Source organism: Balaenoptera musculus, chromosome 1 (genome assembly GCF_009873245.2).
Source record: "Balaenoptera musculus isolate JJ_BM4_2016_0621 chromosome 1, mBalMus1.pri.v3, whole genome shotgun sequence".
Taxonomy (NCBI): Eukaryota; Metazoa; Chordata; class Mammalia; order Artiodactyla; family Balaenopteridae; genus Balaenoptera; species Balaenoptera musculus.
The window spans coordinates 107,394,151-107,417,636 of NC_045785.1; the positions used below are offsets into that span (position 1 = coordinate 107,394,151).

At 38.9% G+C, this 23,486-nt stretch overlaps 2 protein-coding genes across 8 annotated transcripts in view; one reads left to right on the forward strand and one right to left on the reverse strand.

Moving 5' to 3' along the window:
- LOC118896760 (Golgi pH regulator) overlaps window positions 1-11,192 on the forward strand; it is a 44,351-nt gene extending 33,159 nt beyond the window's left edge. The window contains exons 9-14 of one of the 3 annotated variants that reach the window (XM_036855052.1): window positions 594-682; window positions 1,618-1,710; window positions 7,211-7,306; window positions 8,939-9,028; window positions 10,328-10,393; window positions 10,533-11,192. In XM_036855052.1, coding sequence (XP_036710947.1) covers window positions 594-682; window positions 1,618-1,710; window positions 7,211-7,306; window positions 8,939-9,028; window positions 10,328-10,393; window positions 10,533-10,739 — 641 coding nt within the window. In that variant the 3' untranslated portion in view covers window positions 10,740-11,192. The other 2 variants (XM_036855061.1, XM_036855071.1) reach the window with 2 other exon arrangements.
- Window positions 11,193-11,790: 598 nt separating this feature from the next.
- PDZK1 (PDZ domain containing 1) overlaps window positions 11,791-23,486 on the reverse strand; it is a 48,072-nt gene continuing 36,376 nt past the window's right edge. For 4 of the 5 annotated variants that reach the window (XM_036855034.1, XM_036855030.1, XM_036855021.1 and 1 more), the window contains 6 exons: window positions 23,185-23,321; window positions 21,731-21,926; window positions 19,210-19,406; window positions 14,642-14,866; window positions 13,678-13,968; window positions 11,791-12,277 (listed from right to left, as the gene is read on the reverse strand). In XM_036855034.1, coding sequence (XP_036710929.1) covers window positions 12,224-12,277; window positions 13,678-13,968; window positions 14,642-14,866; window positions 19,210-19,406; window positions 21,731-21,926; window positions 23,185-23,321 — 1,100 coding nt within the window. In that variant the 3' untranslated portion in view covers window positions 11,791-12,223. Of the gene's footprint in view, window positions 12,278-12,989; window positions 13,587-13,677; window positions 13,969-14,641; window positions 14,867-19,209; window positions 19,407-21,730; window positions 21,927-23,184; window positions 23,322-23,486 lie in introns of those variants that run through there. The other variant, XM_036855043.1, reaches the window with a different exon arrangement.

A 23,486-nucleotide genomic window follows, 5' to 3' on the forward strand; every position in this document is an offset into this window, starting at 1 on the left:
CCTATTAGCTGTGTGACTCTGAGCAAGTTATTTGACTCTCTGAGCTTTACTTTCCTTATCTGCAAAATGGATAATAACACCTATCTCATGGGATTGTTGTAAATAATAGAAGATAGTATCTGTAAAGAGCTAAAGAAGGTAATGTCTATAAATCCCAGCCTGTATTAGAACTCAGTAAACATTAGTTCCCTTCCCTAACATTGTATTTATTCAGATATTTCAGGAGAAAACTTTGCTATATTATAGGTGTTTTTCTTACTATGCAACCTTTTGAGATTCCAAAGATTACATTTGACTTAATCTAACTAGATAAAGCAAAAATAAACAGAACCATCTCTCTGAGCCACTTGAGCTAGTGAGAAACTGAGTGGTAGGTGGTTGGTGGGAATGCTCTTGATGGAAAAGCTTTTATACACTTGTGTCTGAGGTTGGAAAAATTGTTCTAAAGTAGTACTGCTGGCTATAAGCAGGAAATTGAAAATACGGGCAGTTCCTGGGACCCACTGTAGAAGAAACCAAAAGCATATGCTTTCTTCATTGCTATTCCTTGAAACTTCTATGTGATTTAAACCTTGATGCCCATTTTGTGCCAGATCTTACTCTTATTCAACAGGAAGTGGATGCTTTGGAAGAACTAAGCAGGCAGCTTTTTCTGGAAACGGCTGATCTATATGCTACCAAGGTACAGAGCAAGGAAACTGAAGTGTGGTTTTTACTAATATGATTGAAGACAGAACAAGACTGAATAGCTTTTTAGCATCCTCTATGGCCAAGCCATGTAAGAGGCACCTCATAGCTTCAATATCAGCCATGAAGCACTGATGGCTGCAGTCTTTGTGACATTGCTCCTACCAGTAGCAAAACCCTTGATGGAACGCTCTCAAAAATAGAAATTAGTGGGATAGTCAGAAGAGGCTTTTAATCATCTAGGAAGGTGGCACACACCACTTCCTACTGATGATCCAGGATCAAGAGGGTAGCTCCTGTGGTAGCTCCTCTGTTTTCTATTCTCTTGCAAGTTAGTAATAGTGTAAGAGCAGTAAGACACCAATCTGCCGTGGTCTAGCCCTATTTTAAAGGATCCGGATCAAGAAGGGACCTAACTACAAGGGTAACTTTCCTTTGTACACCTAAAATGCAATGTAATTTAAATATGCAAAATCTATTAGTTAAGGTTGTTCAAACTATTTTAATCCTTTTTGAGGATTACTTCACAGGAATAGCCATGTAGGATAGAGGTAAACATAGGCTTTGAAGACAGATAGACCTGAGCCTAACTTCCCTTACTCACTAGCTCTGCAACCTTAAGCAAGTTATTTAGCCTCTCTAAGCCTCTGTTTTCTCATCTGTAAAATTAAAGAGAACATATCTCATAAGAGTTGTTATGAAGATTAAAGTAGATAATGCATGGAAGGTGTTTATCCTAATTTCTGGCTTAAAGTAATCATTCAATAAATTTTTCCCACTACTACTATTACTGTCATTTTAATATTATTATTATTATCATGTGTGGTTTTAATTCTTAGCCTGAACAGTGATTCATAGAGGCAGGAATTTTGTGGAATATAAATGTAATTTTGCTGAGACTAACCATGTTTTGTGTTTGTTTTCCCTCAGGAGAGAATAGAATACTCCAAAACTTTCAAGGGGAAATATTTTAATTTTCTGGGTTACTTTTTCTCTATTTACTGTGTTTGGAAAATTTTCATGGTAAGTATATTATTTTTAATTGTCAGGATTTAGGTGATTTTCCCTGGTAATGGCAGAGAGAGAAAATTGGGTTTGGTTGAGGCATTGAACTAAATTCCAAATCCAGTTGAGTCAATAGAAAATGTGATCTTTCACATCTCTGAGCCTCATTTTTTCACCCTCTCCTTTTTGGGTCACCTAGAAGAGGGAGGTTGCGTTTTTCTTCTGTCAGAAATCATGAATAAGTTCTTAGATTGTGATATATATGAAGAGTGAATATTGAAGTTTCTTATTTTACACCCTGCTTTCCATATTACGCATGAGTACGTGACTGTATATAACGCAATTCCTACCTTCAGCTCAGAATAGAAACCACCTGTCCTTTTTAATAATCTGTATATAACCCAAAAAGTAAATTCTAAAACATATTTCTAAAGATAAATTCATCTTCTGTGCTTACAGCTCTTATTCTTTTGTGGCTCTCCCTTAACGCTCTATTCTTTATGTGCATTTTATGTACTGCATTATTTGTCTTTACTTGTGACTCATCTGCAGGTATTAATGGATTTCAGTGTGATTATAGAAAAGGCTGATTTGACGTTCTAGTTTGGTGACTTTCCCACTGGGGCTGTGCTTGCACAAAGAGGAGCTTTGTCAGCTTGTTAGTTAATTTTGATCAGTGTAGATGAATGGAGGATTCTGGATTTAACAGATCTAATGTTATAATAAATTGATGTTAATACCCATTCAGATGACGCTTTTAAATCTTGATTCATTCAATGGGAGAGGATAAATGAAGATAGTGTATTCAGTTAACTAAGATACTAAAGGCTTTTTCTGAGATGCAGCCTTTAGGAGAGCATAACATTTTTAACAGCTTTATTGAGATGTAATTGACATTCAACAAACTGTACATATTTAAAGTATACAATTTGGTAAGTTTTGATATATATACCTGTGCAACAGTCATCACCACAATCAAGATAGAGAACATATCCATCCATCACTTCCAAAAGTTTCCTCAGGCCCCTTTGTAATGCCTCTCTCTTCCTTTTTATTGCTGAGTAGTGTTCCATTGTATGGATGTGCCACAATTTGTTTATCTGTTCACCTGCTGATTGATATTTGTTTGTTTTCAATTTGGGGATATTACAATAAAGCTGCTGTGAACATTTGTGTACAAGTCTGTATTTGGACATACGCTCTCTTTTCTCTTGGGAGAAAGCATTTAAGTGTAGAATGGCTGGATCATATGGCAAATGTATGTTTGACTTTTGAAGAAACAGCCAAACTTTTCCAAAGAGGTTGCACCATTTTATATTCCCACCTGCAGTGTTTGAGAGTTTCAGTTATTCCACATCCTCACCAACATTGTGTAGTCAGTCTTTTTAATCTTAGATGTTTTAATAGGTATGAGGTGGTATTGAATCATTTTAATTTGCATTTTCCTGATGTCTAATGATGTTGAACAACTTTTTATGTGCCTTTTTGCCACCTGTATATCCTCTTTGGCAATGTATCTATTCAAATTTTTTGCCAATTTTTTAATTAGGTTGTTTTCTTTTTATTGGGTTTGAGAGTTTTTCAATATAGTCTGGAAGCCTTTTATCAAATATGTGATTTTCAGATATTTTTGCATACATGTTTCTGAGGAATACCAGAATGTAGTTTTCTTGTTAATGTCTTTGTTTGGTTTAGGTGTCTAACCTTAGAGAATAAGTTGAGAAGTATTTCTTTCTCTTCTAATTAGCAGAAGAGTTTGCGTGGAATTGTTATTATTTCTTTCTTAAATGTTTGGTGGATTTCATCAGCCATCTAGACCTGGAGTTTTCTTTGCAGAGAGATTTTTTAACTACAAATATAATTTCTTTAATATTTATAAAGTTTATTCAGGGTTATCTATTTCTTCTTCAGTGAACTTTTGTGCTTGTGTCTTACAAAGAATTTATCCATTTTTATTGAAGTTGTCAAATTTATTGGCATAAGATTGTTCATAGTATTCTCTTATTATCCTTTTAATATTTATAAAATCTGTAATGATGTCACCTCTTATTCTCTTTTTATGTAACAGCTTTATTGAGATATAATTCACATGCAATACAATTCACCCATTTAGTGTACAATACAGTGGTTTGTAATATTCAGAAAGTGTGTAACCATCAACACAATCAATTTTTATCATCCCAAAAAGAAATCCCATACTCACTAGCAGTCATTCCCTATTTCTCCCCCAGCCTCAGGCAGCCACTAATCTATTGATACTTTCTGTCTCTATAAATTTCCCTATTCTGGACATTTCATGTAAATGGAATCATACAATGTGATCTTTTGTGATTGGCTTCTTCACATAATGTTTCCAATGTTCATCTATGTTGTAGCCTCTATCACTACTTCATTCCTTTTTATGACTGAGTAATATTTCATTATATGGATATACCACATTAATTTAAATTATCCACTCATCAGTTGATGGACATTTGAGTTGTTTCCACTTTTTGGCCACTGTAACTAATGCTACTGTGAGCATTCATGTATAAGTTTTTATGTGGACAGATGTTTCGTTTCTCTTAGGTATATACCTGTAGGGGTAGAATTGCTGGATTATATGCTAACTATATGTTTAACCTTCTAATAAACTGCCAAACTTACCAGGCTGTTTTCCAAAGCATCTGTACTAATTTACATTTCTGCCAGCAATGTGTGATGGTTGCAATTTCTCCACATCCTCTCCAACACTTATTATCTATCTTTTTTGATTATAATAATTTTAGTGGATGTGAATTGATATCTCTCTAATTCTTGATATTGATAATGTGTGTCTTTTCTCTTTTTTTCTGATCAGTCTTGATAGAAGTTTATCAATCTTATTGAACTTTTCAAAGAACCAGCATCTGGGTTAATTGATTTTTCTCTGTTGTTTTTCTGGTTTCCACTATTATTTCTCTTCTGCTTTTTGGGGGTCTTCTTTTTCTAATTTCTTAAAGTGGAAGCTAAGATCATTGGTTTGAAACCTTTTTTTTAATATAGGTGTCTTAATGCTATAAATTTCTTGCTAAGCACTATTTTAGTTGCATCTCACAAAATGCAACTTTTTTGATATGTTTATTTTTATTTTCATTCAGTTCAAAATACTTTCTGATTTCCTTTTTGATTTCTTCTTTGACTTGTGGGTTAGAAGTATGTCATAAAATATTTGGGGATCATCTGAATATCTTTCTGTAATTGCTTTCTAATTTAATTTCATGTGATCTGCGAATATACTTTGAATCTTTTTAAATTTATTGAGACTTGTTTTCTGACCCAGAATATGGTTAACCATGGTTGATGTTCTATGTACACTTGAATAGAATGTGTATTCTACTCCTGTTGAGTGGAATGGCTTGCAAGTGTCAATTAGGTCAAGTTGGTTGATAGTATTGTTAAAGTTTTCGGTACTCTTACTGATTTTCTGACTACTTAATTACTGAGAGAGGGGTGTTGAAATTTCCACCTATTGTTGTGGATTTGCCTTTTTTTAAATTCTATCATTTTTTTGCTTCATGTATGTCATGTAGGGTCATTATGTGCCCCTTGTTGAAATGATTCTTTTATTCTTATGAAATGACCCTTTTTTTTTTTACTATGAAATCTACTTTGTCTGATATTAATATAGACATTCCAGCTTTCTTTTGATTAGCGTTAACATAATATATCTTTTTCCATACTTTTACTTTTAACCTATTTGTATCTTTATATTTAAAATGGGTTTCTTCAAGGACTCAGAGGCAAAGAATATACAAATCAATTTTCACTGCAAAGTAAAGGAGCTGTTACAGTGGAGGATTACTGGACTGAATGTCAATATTATGACATAGCATGAGTGTGTTTCGTGTTTGGTAATTGCAATCATTGTTGCTTTTGTTGTGGTCATCCATTTACAATGCTTGGTGTCAGTCTATTTATCTCCTGTAAAAATAAAATACAGTGTGTGTGTGTGAAAAAAAAAAATTAAAACCTGGATATATTGAAAAAAAATAAAAATAAAGTGGGTTTCTTGTAAGCAACTTGCTTTTTTAAAATTTATTTATTTATTATTTATTTATTTATTTTTGGCTGCGTTGGGTCTCTGTTGCTGCACGTGGGCTTTCTCTAGTTGCAGCAACCGGGGGCTACTCTTCGTTGCAGTGTGCAGGCTTCTCATTGCGGTGGCTTCTCTTGTTGCAGAGCACGGGCTCTAGGCACGCGGGCTTCAGTAGTTGTGGCACGCGGGCTCAGTAGTTGTGGCTCACGGGCTCTAGAGCGCAGGCTTCAGTAGTTGTGGCACATGGGCTTAGTTGCTCCACGGCATGTGGGATCTTCCTGGACCAGGGCTCGAACCCGTGTCTCCTGCATTGGCAGGGGGATTCTTAACCACTGCACCACCAGGGAAGCCCCACAACTTGCTTTTTTATCTAATCTGATGGTCTCTGCCATTTAATTGTCATATTTGGACCAGGAGTCGGCCATCTGTAGCCCACAGGCCAAATCCAGCCACCATCTGCTTTTATTTTAAAAGTTTTATTGGGGGGCTTCCCTGGTGGCGCAGTGGTTGAGAATCTGCCTGCCAATGCAGGGGACACGGGTTCGAGCCCTGGTCTGGGAAGATCCCACATGCCGCAGAGCAACTGGGCCCGTGAGCCACAACTACTGAGCCTGAGCGTCTGGAGCCTCTGCTCCGCAACAAGAGAGGCCGTGATAGTGAGAGGCCCACGCACCGCGATGAAGAGTGGCCCCCACTCGCCGCAACTGGAGAAAGCCCTCACACAGAAACGAAGACCCAACACAGCCAAAAATAAAAACATAATAAATAAATAATAAATAAAAATTAAAAAAAAAAAAAAGTTTTATTGGAACACAGCCAAGCCCATTTATCTACATATTGTCTGTAGCTACATTTATATGACAGTGGCAGAGTCTGCCAACCCCTGGTTTAGACCATTTATATTTAATGTGATTATTGATATGGTTGAGTTTAAAACAACCATGTTGCTGTATGTTTTTATTCATCTCATGTGTTCTTTTTTCCCCTTTTTCCTTTTTTTCTTCCTTCTTTTGGATTAATTGGGTATTTTTCGTAATTCCATTTGATCTTCTTTGTTGGCTTGTCAGCTATAACTCTCTTTTTGTTGTTTTAGTGATTACTATTAGAGCTGTCAGAAAATAACCACAGGGAATGACCCTGGAATTCCTTGATTCTCTTACCCTGAGTTCGTCTACCAAAATGTTTCCTTTCTGGATCGTATTAAATTAAGTTGTATATGTCATAGCCTTATTCCCCTTTATACTCTACAGAAAAGAAAGATAGTGTAGATAGGGACTTTTGTTTGCCTATGTGTGAATAGCCAAAATAGATTTCTTATACATGATTTAGATTGAGAGTAGAATTGCATTTTTAGGAATATCCACCTGTAAGGTACATTTGGTGATTAATTCATTATTTTGAATCATTTTTTAAAATGGTGATTATTGAGATACTCTAATGTAAAGGTCTGTGTCTCTGCAGGCAACCATTAATATCGTTTTTGACCGAGTTGGGAAAACTGATCCAGTCACAAGAGGCATTGAGATCACTGTGAATTATCTGGGGATCCAATTTGATGTAAGAGTTATATCAAAATCCTTGTTTGTATGTTTCTTTCTATTTTATCTGCTCTAAATTACAATTCTTTAGATTCTAACTCCTTATTCTAGGTACTTGCTTCTGCTTTCATTCTTCTCACTCTCTATATTTTGGCATATTCATATGGCAAATTCGTAAAGGGCATAATCCATAAGTAACGACTAGAAATTATTATTGTCGTGGATAGTGATTATTTCTGTAGTTCCTCCTCTTCTTCTCTGTAGCAGCTACCACTCACCACCTTCTACGTAACAAATATTCAAATACTTCTCTCTGTGATACTTGATGACATCTTCAAATATAACTCACCTTTGATTCCTCTGGTAGAAAATTAAATACTAATTAGTATTTTCGTGTTAGAACTGAAATGATTTCTGCTATAAAAAATTATCTGTATCAATTAATTCATGTGGGTTTTGAGCTAAAAATGTTAACTGTCACCTGTGCACAAAGGTTTTTTTAATCATCTTTCTATGTGTTTTATAATACCACTGTTACTAAACACACTCTTGTCCCAATTTAAGTTTAATGTCTTTATTTGTAGAAAAGTATATTTTCCAGGTATATATATAGCCAATGATTCTAGCTGATTAGCACTTTGATAATAAGACCAATGTCATGTTCTTAGTCCCTATGAGTGCCATTTAGCTGTGCTACGATCCTGGCCACAGACTGCATGCTACCCCCAGCCAGCCATCTCAGCTGGACATGCCCCTGGTAGCTGGATAAAATGAAAATGCACCAGAGCAAATTGAGCTCCAGTCCTTGAGAAACAGCTCAAAGCACACATTTTTTTGATGATAGATCAATAGTGTATCCTTTTACATGTGAAGAAGCATGGTATCTTTCCTTCAAGTAGTGTATAAATTATACGGTAAAGTATGCTTCACTCTTTTTTTACATATGTTTTCCTCTTTTAAATTTTTTTACTGGGGTGAGTTTTTAGAAATGCCCTTATCAGTGCTTTGAGGCTAGCTGCTGTGTATGTATATGTATTCCATCTATAACTCATCTATATACGTACTCCACGTTTCATAATTCTGAATAACATCTCTTAGATGTTAGCAATGCAGCTCCCCCTCAGATGCTTTTCAGCCCTGAATCAAGCACAGGGTATCACAGCTGCCTCTCACTCTGAAGCAATCCAAGAGGAGAAAAAGGTGTCATCATGTGATTCAGATGAAGGTCAGCTATTTCCTAGACTATAGCTGAGAATGTCTACATATTCTTTTATTATAAGAAGAAAAGTTTCCTATACTTTTGGGTGATCAGAGAACTGTCATTCACAGATATTAAAAATTATCAGGCTGCTATTTAGTTTCCTTTTAATTCATGCTTTTCACTTGAAGCTGTGTTATTAGCTTTGTGTTTCTTCTGGTTATTAGAGTTATTTTCATCACTTCATTGCACTTGCTTTCTTCTGTCCTTAAGTTTTAAGTCTGCTAGTTAAGACATCCACTGCAGTCTTCCTGTACATGTTTTCGCTTCCACTTACTTGCTAATGAAGTTCCCTCTCACAGCTACATAAGTGATAAGAATGCTTCTTCTTAGCTTTCCCATCTCTCTGAACAGAAATTTAACAAATATTTTTCCTTCCTATCGTGTGGACAGGTGAAGTTCTGGTCCCAACACATTTCTTTCATTCTGGTTGGAATAATCATTGTCACGTCTATCAGAGGACTGCTGATCACTCTTACCAAGGTAGGTTGTATCACAGAGTTTAAAAGTACTAATTTAATTACATGTGGCACTGTGCGATGATTTTACCTAATTAACATTTCTGCCTTCTGAGATCTTAAACAACAGTCGCAAATACTTAAAAGACATACAACAGAATAAAAGAAAAAGTTAAACTAATACATAAGTTGATGATGATGTATTTACATCGTACACCAATCAGATAAGTACAGTTAGTTACCAAAGGTCATAGAATGAGGTCACAGTCTGTTTCATTCACTGATATGTCACCAGCATCTAGAACAGAACGTGGCACGTGGTAGGTACTGAGCAGGTATTTGGAATGAATAAATGAGATATTATTTGAGGTTAGAAGAATAACTGTGAGAGTTGCTTGTAAGGAGGATATGGAAGTAGGAGAAGCAGAATGTTCAGCTATTTTCTGATCAACATAGGAAGGCTTCATGGAGCTGGAAGGTAAATCCTCTCTGGTAGAAGAGGTAGGGATTTCAAAATCCAAGAATTGTTTGAATGAAAGGAGAGAAGAGGTTGGGAGGGGAGAAGGGATCACCAAGCATCTAGCACAATTTTAGGAAGAGCTCAGGAGCCTAGTAACAATTTCAAGGGCTTGGAGTGGCCTGGAGTAATTGGTTTTAATGATTTATAATGATGTTAAAATCATATGTATCGGGCTTCCCTGGTGGCACAGTGGTTGAGACTCCGCCTGCCAATGCAGGGGACACGGGTTCGAGCCCTGGTCTGGGAAGATCCCACATGCCGCGGAGCAAATAAGCCCGTGTGCCACAACTACTGAGACTGTGCTCTAGAGCCCGTGAGCCACAACTACTGAGCCCACGTGCCACCACTACTGAAGCCTGCGCGCCTAGAGCCGGTGCTCCGCAACAAGAGAAGCCACCGCAATGAGAAGCCCGCGCACCGCAACAAAGAGTAGCCCCCACCTGCCGCAACTAGAGAAAGCCTGGACGCAGCAACGAAGACGCAATGCAGCCAAAAATAAAAAAATAAAATTAATTAATTTAAAAAAAAATCACATGTATCACATAGTTTCTGATAAGGTGGAATCCTTTCATGTTATAATACCTAAAACCACCAACTTACCCATATGGGAAAAGTATAACTGGATCCTTTTGGGGCAGTCTATTTAAATATCTTATTTATAGCCTTAATCATATGAATGGTTCTATACAGGATTGTGGCATGGAAGAGACATTTTTAATTAAATGTTAACTGTACTACTTAATGTTTTTGACACAGGAATCTAGCAGTACTGTATAAATTCATCTCTCCTCCCTTTCTTGACAGTTCTTTTATGCCATATCCAGCAGTAAGTCCTCCAATGTCATTGTCCTGCTATTAGCACAGATAATGGTAAGTTTAAGGAACTAGCTTTATGTGTACAGCTGTAAAATGCCAGAAATGTGTTCTATACTTTTAAATATTTTAACAATGTCCTGGGACTTGTCTGTCACTACATTCAAAGGGACTTCTGGATTAATCTGACTTACAGGGCATGTACTTCGTCTCTTCTGTGCTGCTGATCCGAATGAGCATGCCTCTGGAGTACCGCACCATAGTCACCGAAGTCCTTGGAGAGCTACAGTTCAACTTCTATCACCGGTGGTTTGATGTCATCTTCCTGGTCAGTGCTCTCTCCAGCATACTCTTCCTCTATTTGGCCCACAAACAGGCACCAGAGAAGCATATGGCACCTTGAACTCATGCCTATTACAGACTGCTACAGGCCAGTGGTGTCAGAATTTGGATATAAGAGGGAAAAAATGGAGGGGACCAGGGCCTAACATTTTTTAAACAAACAAAATGCTGTGGTAGCATATTCTACCTCCAGCTCACACCTTCCTCCTCAGATGATACTGTGATCATGAGTAGCATCAGCTACTCATGATCACAGAAATGAGAGAGAGAAGTAACTCAAGCTAGTACTCAGCCAAGAGCACCCTGTTTGGGTTTGAGGCTGGTGCAGTATGCTGGGTGGTGGGACTGGACAGAGCCAAGAAACTAAGGGGAGAAAATACACTGGAATTCTGGGCTAAGCGAGATCTAAGGTAGCTGGGCCAAACACGAGATTCTGTTCAAGTCAAGGATCACATGGAGAAGGTTATGACGTTCCCTTGAGATTGACTATCATTAAAATCAGAGATTGTTAACACTTTGGACTTAGCATCATTTTATCAAGGATAGCTTGGTTAAAAAGTTATGCTTGTGTGATCTAATATGAATTGGCATCCCACCCTTCCTCCCCAACCCCTGTCCCCTTAAAATAACCAAGAGGTTATCTGTCCTGGAGAAGGAATGGTATGCAACTGAACTAGAGTCTACCAAGAGAGACTTCAAAGTATGTCATTTTTCTTGATTTCCTTTCAACTTATTATTTAAAAGTGAATTACTCTAAATTCAAGGCAGTGATGATATCTCATTTTTTCTTTTCATCTGCCCCTCGTGCTGTGGGGTAAAACAATGAATAACTGTTAACTGGAATAAGTCACTTTCCTATCCTACGACTCAATTTCTTCATCTGTAAAAGGAAGCTGTTGGAAAATTTGTAGAACACTCAGATATGCAATTTAAGAAAATCCTGAATTTTATTACCAGGAAGTCTCTTTTTATTACTAAGATCTTATTCTGAGTTTTATTGTGTTTTGGTTATCTAGAGGCAACATGAAGGTTAAAGCATAAAAAGTTTACCAAAAACAAAAGCACTATTAAGGTTACATCAGCTAACAGGCAAAATTTAAGCATACTCAAAAGGCATTTTTAATGGCATTTATTTTAGCAACAACAACATTCTTACAAAGGATAATTTTAATAGGCTTATCTGTTCAGATACTTTAATTAGCAGTTCTCACATATACAAATTTATGAATCATCTTTGGTGCTCTAGGAACCTACAGAAGAGACAACAGCATACAGAGAAATGTAGTTAAGTTGAAGCTTGAAAGAAATCAAATGAAAAGCATCTGGCTCCTGCCTTAACTTTTCCTAAGTTGACCATAAATAAGCTATCTGCAGTAGCCGCCCCTAAAACAGATGACAACAGAAGACAATCACACATGACAAACTGGTTTCCAGAGGAGTTCTTCTCTAACAGAGACAGTAAACCGGTGGTAGCTCATTCCTTAGGAAAGGATTCCTATTAAATACCCAGAAACAGCTATCAGCCAAAGCTATTGCTTGTTCTCATCACATCTCTGTATCTTCAGAATTGGAAGAAGAATGAGAGGCTGTACTGTGGGCCTGTGCAAAAGAAAACAAAGGATCTATAAGTGGTAAGAGTGTGAACATCAGGAGATGGATGATCTATTCTAGAGTTGCATGACTTAAATCAGGGAGTAGAGTCACTCACTAGAAGCCAGGTGACCTGAATTCTATACTTGGCTTTGTTTCCAGTTTGCTGTTTGACACTAACACATTTCTTAATGTCCATATATATATAATTTCTTTTCTGTAAAGTTAGCATAGTACTATAATGACTTCCTATAGAGTTATTATGGAATTTTTTAAAGACATCTAGTATACAAGGTCAATGGCTCTCGTGTATGCTATGGTCTGCAAGTCTGTATCTCCCTAAAATGGGTAAGTTGAAATCCTGTTCCCCAGGGTGATGTTATTAGGAGGTAGGGCCTTTGGGAGGTGATTAGGTCATGAGGGCAGAGCTCTCATGATTGAGATTAGTGCCCTTATAAAAGAGGCCTCCCAGAACTCCGCAGCCCCTTCTTCCATGTGAAGGCATGGCCAGAAGTCAGCAGTCTGCAACCTGGAAGAGGTCCTTCACCAGACACTGAATCTGTCTGTGCCGTGATCTTGGACTTCCCCAGCCTCGAGAACAGTGAGAAATAAATGTTTGTTGTTTATAAGCCAACCAGTCTATATGCTATTTTGTTTAGCAGCCCAAACAGACTAAGACAGCATGTATTCATTAAAAATGAGTATTTGTTTTTTATATTACCAATCAATAGAAATAATGTAACAGAAAGAATATAAAACTTTTAGAGTCTTGGTTTTGCCATACATTTTCTTTATGAACTTAGGTCAGTTTACTTCTGGACCTCAAGTTCACCTGTGAAAAGAAATTGAGACTTACCAAGGAATTTATCTAATCCAAATACATACGGAATAATGCTTACTCTTCCCCAGTAATAAAACTTGAATATCTGTCAATTATTTTAAAAACAATACTGTCACTAACCACCACCATTCATTTTCATGCTTACTATGAAGCAGGCACTGCTCAAAGCACTTTAACAGTCATAATATAATCCTGATAACAATCTGACAAATTATCCTTGTTTTATAGGTCGGGAAACTGAGGCACAGAGAATAAATCCATTTACCCAAGGCTGATAAATGGTAGATCCAGAATTTGTACATAAATAGTCTGATTCTGTTTCTTCTGGTGGTTCCCATTATAATTTTGATAAGTTACCATCAAACTCCATGCTATGAAAAATAAGATGTTTGCTGTTCTTATACCATCTCCTCTCTGCCACGATAAATGAATTTGCTAGTTCTCTTTACACTGTAATTTTCTAGTATTTTAGGAAATCTGTGGTAAACATAGACACATGGTGCACTTATTAAGGACTTTACCAGACTCTGGTTAGTTAGATCACTAAAAGAAATGTATCACCACTCACTCGTTCTTTTGCCGTGTGCGAGTCTTGCTCTGATTCCTCCGGCGTTCCTTCTTCGGGATCAGGGGTGTCATCCAGTGGATTAGCCATGGAGGAAACGATAGGGATTTTCTTAGCCTGGAAATAATCATAGGCCTTCTTTCCACAGACTAAGAGTATGACATTCTTGCCACTGCTCTGGATTCTGTCCACCACCTTCTCGTAGGGCTCATCCAGTACGTTCACTCCGTTCACTTCAATGATGACATCCTCATCCTCTAGCCCAGCCAGGTCAGCAGGGCCACCCTTCTGTACCTGTGGGCAGAGGTTCTGAGTTATCACTTCCAAACACAGATAACAGAATGTTAGACTAGCTATTCTTCAGAGGAGAGATGAGGACGTTGAGAATTTATTCTTAATCATGTTATTATTTCTCCTTGAGGTAGAGAAGTTGAGAATGGTGCTCTATTGCTTTTCTGCTTACGAAAGCTACAACTTCCGTACTCAAATGAGTAGTGTCACAGTGGTTGAATATCATATGTCTTCTGGGTTGAAGGCATTAGATTTCATAGGTCCGCCTTCTTTGTTCCCAGCTTGAGAGCTGTAGAGATAGTCTTCTCACTGTCAGTCCCTGCAGGGTAGGGGCATTATGCCAAATGCACGGAAGCAAACAAGTATCACTCCCAGAATCATTAGTGACTGCCACTACAGTCATGTCAGCTCACTCTGTTTACAGTGTTTGATTTGAAAGTATCTATAGAGACAATTAGGTGGAACAGATGTTTAAGAAATGAAAGATGTGAGCTTAGGATGTACTAGTACCTATCTTAAAGGGTACAAGACCATAACAGCATTTATTTGAACCCAAGTGAGACCCTCAGTGTAAGCCTTCAATGTAACCTTTTTACTGAGCCATCAGTGAGTGGGAGAAACTGGGACTCTCCTAATTGTGACTGTTCATTGGGCTGCCAGAACCAGATCACCATACCTCTTTGACGAATGAGCCTGGCTGACCCCGAATCGCATTTAAGTGAAAGCCGTAGCCGTCTTCACCTTTGACCAGCCTGCAGAGTTTAGGCTTATGATCTGCTACTTCCTCGGTAGTATCTGGGCTTGAGACCTCCAGAGGAGCAGGAGTAGGAGCTGGATCCTCCTTGACAGACCCATTAGGCAGTTCTTGATTTTGATAGTAGAGTAATGGAGAAAAGCCAGCCTTTTGAAAATAAAGGGAAAAAAAACCCCATTAATTATAAGTATGAGAAGTTACACTTTATTAAATGTGCTGGTTTAATTTATAAGGTATCCTCCATGTTCCACTCCTCTTCCAGATACATCTGGCTGTGGGCTGTAAAATTTCTCTACTACCCCAAACAGAAAAGGTATAAAGGAAGATTGAGCTTGGTTATAGAGTAATGAGTGTAAACATGTAAACAAATGTAAATATATATAAAATAAAAGCAGTATAGGATGTTGTACAAGGATCCAAAAATAAGTCTAACAGAACTGCCAGTTTATTCTGATTCCATGATAGTGAGCGAGTCACTGCACAAACCATAGGCAATCTCCCTGTTAGGAGATTATAGACATTGAGTGACTTGCCCAGTACCTCATGCAGAGCAGGTTCACCTGGCCCTTCCCCTTCAATAAGATGGTCTTCAGAACTCTTCAGAGCTCCTTAAACACATTAGAGAAAGTGAAACATGAGACATTATTTTTATCACTATTTGAATTACACGCAGTAATTAATTGGGGGGAGGGGGTAGAGGAGGTTGGCAATCATGTGATCACATATGGTAACAAAAGTCAATTCCAATCATTTGCTACTTGCTTCTCCCACTCCCCCTCCAGTCCTGTATCTGCTGCACTCAATTTATTTTACTATTTATTATTGTAACCATTAGCTGACACTTCTGTTAAGCCAGACTCCTCACTATCTTTAAATACTTCTAATCCATCTCAACTCCCAGACCATCCATGTGAAGAAGGCAGTGATGGTCTCAAATATAAAAGAGGCAGAGAACAGGAAATATATGACTGGTTTGTGTTACAGAATGAAGAGTTTAGCTGAGTGTGGGTTTTAGTTGAGAGAATTAAAAGGGTATATTTGGGTATAGTAAGATCTTGGATCAGTAGTTAAATTATTGCCCACAAGCGTCCAGGACATTTGTTAGGCAATGAGTAGAAAATCAAGCAATTGAAGGTGAGTACCTGTGCTCTGCCCCAAATCATACTGTTCAGCAACCTGGATAAAACTGGATTTGGGGTCCTGGTATCATCTGTCTTACTAACCCCAAGACCACATCTTCCTTTCTCATCAAAAGTAGCACCAGCACAGAACCTGCTAGTTACCCAGTTCAGCTAACTTCAGACCTTTCAATGATATACTTGCAAATCTTCCCACATTTCTTTCTCTTTAAAATGTGGAAAATTGGGGGCTTCCCTGGTGGCACAGTGGTTAAGAATCTGCCTGCCAATGCAGGGGACACGGGTTCAAGCTCTGGTCCAGAAAGATCCCACATGCTGCGGAGCAACTAAGTCCGTGCACCACAACTACTGAGCCCTTGTGCCACGACTACTGAAGCCCACGTGCCTAGAGCCCGTGCTCTGCAACAAGAGAAGCCACCACAATGAGAAGCCCACGCACCACAACAAAGAGTAGCCCCTGCTGGCCGCAACTAGAGAAGGCCCACGTGCAGCAATGAAGACCCAACACAACCAAAAATAAAAATAAGTAAATAAATCTATAATAAAAAAATGTGGAAAATTGGGACTACCCTGGTGGCACGGTGGTTAAGAATCCTCCTGCCAATGCAGGGGACATGGGTTCAATCCCTGGTCTGGGAAGATCCCACATGCCGTGGAGCAACTAAGCCCATGCGCCACAACTACTGAGCCTGCCTTCTAGAGCCCGCAAGCCACAGCTACTGAAGCCTGTGTGCCTAGAGCCCCTGCTCTGCAACAAGAGAAGCCACCACAATGAGAAGCCTGTGCACCACAATGAAGAGTAGCCCCCGCTCGCTGCAGCTAGAGAAAGCCCGTTCACAGCAACAAAGACCCAACGCAGCCAAAGATAAATAAATTTAAAAAATAAAATAGAATGTGGAAAATTGTCAAAATGACTCATCACATGCAAAAATACCACTGATGTCACTACCCAAACAAGCAAATCAACTGTATCTGACAGTAGCAGCTAATCTTGAGGCAGAGGACAGTAACATGAAACACTTAATGAGTATTTACTCATTCTTCACTCAAATATTTGGGTGTCTAGTATGTGCCAGGAACTGTTTTAGGTGTTTGTTTTATTCACTGATATATATCAAAGATCCAACCACCTCCCACCTACCCATCTATGGAACTTACTTTGGGGTGGAGGGGGTAGTGAAGAGGGAGGAAGAAGATGGCAACAAGCATCTTTTTAGGTCCAATTTCCCTCATATTAACCAAAACATTAAAATTATAGTTCAGTCATGCTGTCATAAGTTTAGGAGGCATTGAAAAGGACTTGTTGCCAGAATTCCCTTTACAACAGCTACAGCAGTGACCTTCTGACTTCTGCTTGATTTTTTCCACCAACTGGGAGCTCCCTGCTCTGCAGAGGTTGTTCCTGGCAGCTTCAGTTGTCCTTAAGCCAAAAGCTAGCTCCCTGTGCCTCCTCTGTTTGGTCAAGCTGTGCCCCATAGAACACCTCAAAAATAAGTCTACTTCCTGCACGTAATAGCCTTTCAAATTCATTAGATAGATAGATAGATATAGATAGATAGATATAGATAGATAGTATATAGATATATATATAACATTTTTTAAATCCATTCATCTGTCAGTGGACACTTGGGTTGATTACATCTTTTGGCTATTGTGACTTAATTTGTGGCCTAACATATTGTCTATTCTGGAGAATATCCCTTGTGCACTTGAGAAGAATGTGGACTCTGTTGTTGGATAGAGTGTACGTCTGTTAGATCTGGCTGGTTTGTGTTGGTCAAGTCCTCTAGTTCCTGACTTCTGTCTGGTTGTTCTGTCCAGTATTGAGAGTGGGATATTGAAGTCTCCAACTATTATTGTAGAACTATTTCTCTTTTCAATTTTGTCAATTTTTGCTTCATATATTTTCCCAGCTTTAATGAAGTATAATTGACAAATAAAATTGTATATATTCAAGGTGTACACATAATGATTTGCTAGACATACACATTGTGAAATGATTACCACAATCAAGTTAAATTAACACATCCATCACCTTACATAGTTACCATTTAGCCTTTCAAATTCTTGAAGATGTTCTTTCTTCCCCAAAGTCTATGCTTATTCAAGCGAAATATTCACGTAGTGTCTTATGAAACCTCTGCCCTGGTTACCTTTCTTGACACTGGCCTTAAAGTGAGGTTCTCAGAACTGGACACAATGTTGATTTAACAGACATTTATATGTGCCAGGCATTATTCTGAATGCTCTAAATATTAACTCATTTAACACTCATAGCCACCCTTCACTGTAGCTACGCCCATCTTAACAATGAAAGAAACAGGCACAGGAGGGTAACTTACCCAAGATTACATTACTGGTAATTTCAGGTATAGTCTGACCAACTCAGTACAGTAACACTACCATCTCCAGAAGCCAAGTGTCAATTAATGTAACCTTAAATTGCATTTTTTGGATAGGGGCAGAGTGTCATCAAGACAAGTGTCTTGAAATATCTAATCAAAATGTGCTGGGAGGGATTATGGCATAATAAAACCTGCATTCACACACCGGCTTCAGTCTGCTAAACTGTGTGACTTTCGCCAATCAATCATCACTTAGTCTCTCTAAGTTCCATTTTTTTTCATCTAAAAAGGGGGGCTAGTACTACCACCACCTCTCATAATATTCCTCCCTCTATATCACTTATACACCTTTGGATGCTTCTATTATTGCATATCACATAGAACAAGTTCATCTTTGTTCATTTTTGTGACCAACACCCAGCAAGGCAGATGGTGCCTTAGGAGGCCCCCAAATGTCTGCTAAGCTAGAGTGAACCTCAGTTCTTGTGACAAAGGTGTTATAAAAACCTTAAAATGTGCAGTTAATAGCTGTTGTGATTAGAGGAAATAAGGTTAGTTTGACACCAACTGGTCTTGGTGAATCTGTGTTTCTACTCCCTTGCTAAGGGCTTATAAACTGTTTAATAATCCTTTCTAGGCTTTTACACGGGATTGATAGAATGTATTGGTCTATAGTTTAAAATCCAATTATTCCCTATTTGGGAAAGTTAGGGCTACATCTGCTTATTTCCAGGCTATTGTTCATAGGTTTTTCCCAGGTCACCAAGAGAAATTCTCCAGTTATATTTGCAAATTCTTTCAAAATCTTGAATCTAAGGACTTAAAACTCATGTACCAATCACTTGGCATTCTCTTATCTCTACCAATTTGAGCTTCAATGCAGCCTTGATGATGATTTTATGCCCCTTCCAGTATGAAGATCAAAGTGGTAACTTAGCCAAAGTTTGAGGGCATGACTGAATGGACCCAACCTTAATTCATGAATATGTGGCCTTGTATTACTTACCAGTTTATATATGTTTTCCGTCTCTTTGTCTACCACCAACAGTGAAGTCTGGTCTCCACCCTTTTTAATCATTTCCACCACACTGTCATGATCGAGGGACTCCACAGACTTGCCGTTGACAGCAACCACCAGGTCATTGCTCTTCAAGCCAGCCTTCTCTGCTGGACTTCCAGAATCTATGTCCTTAACGATTTGACCTACTCCCCCCACCAAAAAAAATTAATAAAATTATCAGAAAAACCACTAAAAAACAAACTGGGGGATTTCTGCTGGAACCTAAGGCCCTTATAAAATAGATATAAAAGGCATGCTGAGTACAACTCCTGTCCTTCCCACTGGCACCCTAGGATGTCTATACACATCCTATCCAGCCTCATTCTTTGGTCAGAACTCATTCCAAGAACAAACCCAGCCATTAATAATGAAAGGGTTTTAAAGAATGTTGTTACTAAAAGTGTTTGGGATTCAATCTTAACAAAATAGCATGCTCAGCAGTAAGAAGGGTCAGCAAGTCCCCAGGAAGTCAGTGTGCATACTTGTACCTGTACATCTTAGGTAGAAGTTGCTGCAAAGAAAAAAGGGGGAAGGGAAGAATGATGAACAAAACCAAAGAATTCAGACCCTAGGAAACCCATGCTGGCATTTTAGTAGCAGTTGGGCAAATTCAGTTGTGAACGCGTTTGTGCGTGCACGCCACAAGGATGTGTCTTTAGCCTTATCCTCGTGACTTAAACTATCTTCACCAGATGCCTCCAGATCTCTCACACTTTTTTTTGTCCTTCATTCAGTTTTAACAAGCTCCAGTTTCACTTTTCCAGCTAGCTGCTTGGCATCTCCAACTGGATATCCCATAGATTCCTCCAATGTAATGTATCCAAACCAAAAATCATCTTGGCCCGTCTCCCTCATCTTCGTCACCTGTTAGTGGGAGAACCATCTCCCCAGGCACTGACACTTAGCAGCTGATTCTTCCTCAGCATCCACTCCCCGTGTCTAATCAGCCAAGTCCTTCAGTGCTACCTTAATATTTTTATACATCTCCTCTTCTCGGGTCCTAGATCCTCTACCTGAAATTCTCCCTAAACTGCCACAGCACCTTACCAGTTGCTCTCCCTGTCTTAATGCTCGCCTTCTCCAATGCAGACCTGCCTCCAGACTCATCCTGATGCAATGTCTGACCGAGTCACTCCCCAGGGCAACAGCATGAACATGGGCTTTGGAACTAAACAGACCTGAATTTGATCCTAGCTGTACCACAACTAACTGTTTGACCTTATAGAAATTATCCTGTCTTCTTCAAGTCCTCAATTTCAGCAATTCTTGCAGAATTATTAGGAGTAATTGAGATGTGTAAAGCCCCTGAGACACTGTAGGCTTAATTTTTCTTCTCTCTCACACTGTTCAAAAAAGCATTTAACTCCCCACTGACTATAGAAACAAGTCCAAACTCCTCAACACACACTAAAGGTCCATTATTTCTCGCCTACCAACCTTTCTAACTTGGTTTTCTGTGCTACACATTAGATGACAATAAAACTGTGCCTGTGTTTTCCTGCTTTATTCACACAATCCTGTCTTCATGGACTGGCCTTCCTGTCCCCACTCCATCAACTTGCCCAAATTCTATTCGTACTATGAAGCCTGAGCTCAAGTGCTGCCTTTACTAAGAGGCCTCCCAGTACATTTTTAGTGAGAAAAACTTGCTCCAACATTGAATTTCCACAGTATTCTATCTGCCCTGTATTAAGGTGCTTCTCACCATCTACCTTCAGTTATGGACACACATGTCTTATCTCCTCTACTAAACAAGAGGCTTCTTGACTGAAGAATTCTTGTCTGATTCACTTGATATTCTCAAGGGCCCTAAGGATGTTTTTACATTATATGAACCAAATTAATGTTTCATAAATTAATATAAATATATGATGAAAAGAAAATAGCAACTTCTGGGTGAATAACAGTTTGCATGGCCTGAACCTACATTTTTTTAATGTATTCAGCTTCTGTAGGAGGACCTTAGTTCTTTCCTTATTGAATTACAAGGAACCAGAAAGACTCCTGGCTCTCTTCAAGTCCCAGATCCCAACCCACACCTCTGCCTCAGATCTAGGGGTGTGTTGGAGCTGCCTCACACCAGCTCATGAAAACACTTCTCAACTTTGCATTCTGTGACAGCATGTTGGTGGCTTGAAATCAGACATGGTGGGAGTATTTACACCACAAAAAACAACACATGCTACAAATTAGGGCTTTTTTTTTTTTCCAGAGAGCCAATTTACCAGCATACTACTGCCCAGATCCAAAATTCTGCCTTATAATTCTGCTGTGGAAACCTAGGTATGCCCATCATCAGGCACCCATATGCACGGAGTTAAACTGACCCAGCTATGTTTTCTAGTTTCTTACTACTTCCTTCATGAATCTGATGGGGGGTTGGGGGCCTAATGGAACTCTAGAGTCAGACTGGGATGAGGAATTGGATGGTTACACTGCCAGGTTTTCTGCTCTTCTAGTGCCTTACCTTTCTGTTCTGGGCCTGCCCTCAGATAGAAACCATAGCCATTGCTTCCCTTCTTCATCTCCACAACCCGGGGATGGTGGGGTAGCAGTTTCAAACTGGCTGTTTCTCTCTTGAATTTTATCTTCTGCTCACTATGGTGCTTGTCAGTTTCCTTGTCCACCAGCAGGAACATGACGCGGCTTCCGGACTTCTTCACCTGCAACAATATACACAGGTGAGGACCAACATCAGTCTCCAAGAATGATGCTGGGAAATAGGAAAGTTTCTTTATCAAGGCACACAGTCTATAGATTCAACAGGAAATATGAGATGTGAGGCCTGAGTTTAAGCTATAATACTGTTTTCTACCACCTCACTGGTATTTATCTATCTTCCCTCATACAGTTGTTGTTTTTCACCTTCTTAAGTATGACCTCACCCACACAAATGCTAATTGAACCCAAGTGAAAGCTGTGTACCCAGAAAGGCACATAGATGAAGACTAGGAAAGGAGTTTGAAAAAGAAAGTAAAGGTCTACTTTGAAAGATCCTTCTACCAAGAGAAGATAAAGTTGGTCAATTTTCAAGGTTCCATATGACCCCAAAGGAAAACTTCTGACGGACTTCCCTGGTGGTGCATTGGTTAGGAATCTGCCTGCCAATGCAGGGGACATGGGTTCGAGCCCTGGTCCGGGAAGATCCCACATGCTGCAGAGCAACTAAGCCCGTGCGCCACAACTACTGAGCCCGTGCTCTAGAGCCCACAAGCCACAACTACTGAGCCCGCATGCCACAACTACCGAAACCTGCACGCCCAGAGCCCACGCTCCGCAACAAGAGAAGCCACCGCACACCGCAACGAAGAGTAGCCCCCAGTCGCCACAACTAGGGAAAGCCCACGTGCAGCAACGAAGACTCAACGCAGACAAAAATAAATAAATAAATAAATTTATTTTAAAAATTTATAAATAAATAAATTTTTTTTAAAAAAACCTCTGAGTGTTTTCCATGTGTCATGGAACCATGCTAGACATAAGATTTGGGATATAACAGGTCTTCAAATACTCCCCATGTGTAGCTCAATATTCATCACCACACTGGTTATCTTCCAGCTTGTATTAAAACATTTTAGTAACATTGGCTCAACATTCACTTTATTATAAATTTAGAGGGGGATTCCAACCCCCCTCTAAATTGGAATTAATTCCAATCAATTACAAATAAGATCCAAAAGATAAAGTTAATGGTTCTTTAGAACACTTTTCTTCAAGACAACATGAAACTAGCAAAGGCCTTATTCCAAAACCCTATATTAACACTTTATACCACTAGTGAGTTTGTTTGCTCTTAATACAAAGGGTTAGCTTCCCATTATTATAGTTCTCCCATCATAAGCTACCATTCCTGTCTTCCTGTCACTTCCAATGAGAGCAGAGTGAAAGATACGGTAAGAAAAGTACTCCTTTGGGATATACCTTTTCAACCACCTCCTCATGGGTGGCATCCTCTACATTCTCTCCATTCACTTCAATCAAGAGATCATCAGTCAGGACTCCTGCTTTCATAGCCACACCTTGAGGTTTTATATCAGTCATGAACACTCCCTTTTTACCTGAAAGAGGGTAGCAGGTGAACAAGCGTCACAACTCCATTACACAGAAAGTCCAACAGCAAAGGGTTTTCTCCCAATAATACAAAATTAGAACTTCGAATTTTAGGGCTAACTCAAATAGGCTTTGGCTTCTGATCTAGAATGACAATTAGAGCTTATAGCGCA